This window comes from Neolamprologus brichardi, chromosome 3 (assembly GCF_056152115.1).
Source record: "Neolamprologus brichardi isolate AB-2024 chromosome 3, ASM5615211v1, whole genome shotgun sequence".
Taxonomy (NCBI): domain Eukaryota; kingdom Metazoa; phylum Chordata; class Actinopteri; order Cichliformes; family Cichlidae; genus Neolamprologus; species Neolamprologus brichardi.
Genome location: NC_142106.1, coordinates 8,775,725 through 8,777,599, shown reverse-complemented (window position 1 = coordinate 8,777,599; position 1,875 = coordinate 8,775,725). Strand labels below are relative to the sequence as shown.

The 1,875-nt window shown below is 45.8% G+C and overlaps 1 protein-coding gene across 1 annotated transcript; it reads right to left on the bottom strand.

The window, feature by feature from the left end:
• Positions 1-471: 471 nt before the first annotated feature.
• Positions 472-1,875, bottom strand: LOC148103378 (nuclear factor 7, ovary-like). The gene has a single exon (XM_087839123.1). It carries the CDS (start codon positions 1,861-1,863, stop codon positions 472-474), a length of 1,392 nt encoding a protein of 463 aa, XP_087695249.1. The 5' UTR covers positions 1,864-1,875.

Below are 1,875 nucleotides of genomic sequence, written 5' to 3'. Positions count from 1 at the left end.
TTCTTTCTCAACAGGTGATCCAGGTGATCGATACATGTATTTTTTTTTCTTTTTTTTTTTTTTTTTTTTTTTGCTTATTCTGTTTTTTGCCCTTCTCCCCCGTCCCTCTTCTCAACTGTTTTTCTTTCCCTCTTTCTTTCTCCCTTTTCTTTCCCCCAGTCAAGTCTGTCCCGTATTCAGCAAGTGAAAATAAAATAAAGAATAAAAGGTGAATCAAATGGACCATTACGGCAAAGCTGGGATGGTCAATTTGGTAAAGAAAATCCGTTGGGCATCTTTCTTCGCCTTTAGACAATAATTCTGATGGCAAAAGAGCCAAACGGGACAGGCAAAAAAAAAAAAAAAAAAAAAGAAACAGTGAGAACTAAAAGAGAAACAAAGAGCTTTGGAACAACGAGGCAGCAGGAGGACAGCTGCAGTTTAACAGCTTCAATTCACTGACAGGAAACAACATTAGAAATATCATCATCCTCAACTCATCTGCTGCACTGACACTGACACCTTCAACGGACACACCTTCACTTTACCAACAGTGTCAATGAATGGAAACATCCTGTGAGTGAAAGTGTGTGTGAAGGTGTGTATGTGTGTGTTAGTATCAGGATCAGAGAACGACAGCTTTCCTCTGTTCCAGTCCAGATTCACTCTGATCCTCTGGAGCTTCTTCTGGACTGAGAGAGCAGTGAGAGGAGCTGATGGTGAGCGTGTGTAGTATTTACCTTCATTAAACCATATTACCCATAATCCAGACCGTATGTCTCCTTTCCTCTGCACAGACTCTGCAAACACACCCAGTCCCCACCTTGTACTGTCTCCAACATCAACATCCCAGCTGTGAGTCCCTGAGTTAAAGCCCTCAGAGCCCAGGACAGAGTAGTAACGATCAAACCTCTCTGGATTATCAGGAAGCTGCTGTTCATCTCCTCCATATCTCACACTGGTCAGATCTTCAGACAGGATGAGTTCTGGATGAGCAGTGTTTGGGTCCAGAATGAGAGGAGTGTAGGAGACCATGTCCTTCATGTTGTTCCAGATGTTGAAGGTCAGGTTGCCCAGGTGTTTGGCCTGGTCTATCAGAGCTCCTGAGGGCAGCTGTGGATCATCCAGCAGGGGGCAGCGCTGGACTCTTTCCACTGCAGCCTTGTAGTTGTGCAGGAATGAGACGTCTTCAGCTCTCAGCTCCTCCTCTGTGGCTCTGACTGTGTCTGAAAGAGCTGCTATCTCTCTGCTCAGAGCCTCCATCTTCTCCTTCATCATCCCACTCTTCTGCTCCTCTTCCTCCCTCAGTGCAGCCAGCCTGGCCTCCTCTTCCTCTGCTAGAAACTGCTGAAGCTTCTTAAACTGCTCCTTAATCTGCCTCTCTGTGTGTCGGGCCTGGACCTTAATGTGTTCTGCTGTTTGATCAAACTTCACTTGAACTTCTTCACAAACCTTTAACTTCTTCTTTAAGGGCTCCAGAGTTTCCTGAAGTTCCTTCTTGTGTTGTTGTGCAGCTTCATCGATGGGTCTGAATCTGTGATTGGTGTGTTTTTCTGAGTCTCTGCAGACGAGACACACTGGCTGCTGATGGTCCAGACAGAAGAGTTTGAGTTTCTCAGAGTGCAGACTGCAGAGAGCCTCTGAAGCTCTCTGATCTCTCTCCTGTAAGAACGACTCACACAGGTTCTTTAAAGCCAGATTTAAAGGTGGTTCATCCCTTGAAGATCTTCTCTTACAAACTGGACACTCGTGTGTTGGTCTCTCTCTCCACCATCTCTTCAGACAGTCTTTACAGAAGCTGTGGCTACATGACAGAATAACAGGATCTCTGAAGACCTCCTGACAGACCGGACAGCAGAGATCCTCCTCTGATCTGGAAGCCATTGAGTCTGTGAG

What these genes read in the sequence shown, in the direction of transcription:
- LOC148103378 (XM_087839123.1), bottom strand. Translation starts at nt 1,863, where the DNA reads ATGGCTTCCAGATCAGAGGAGGATCTCTGCTGTCCGGTCTGTCAGGAG.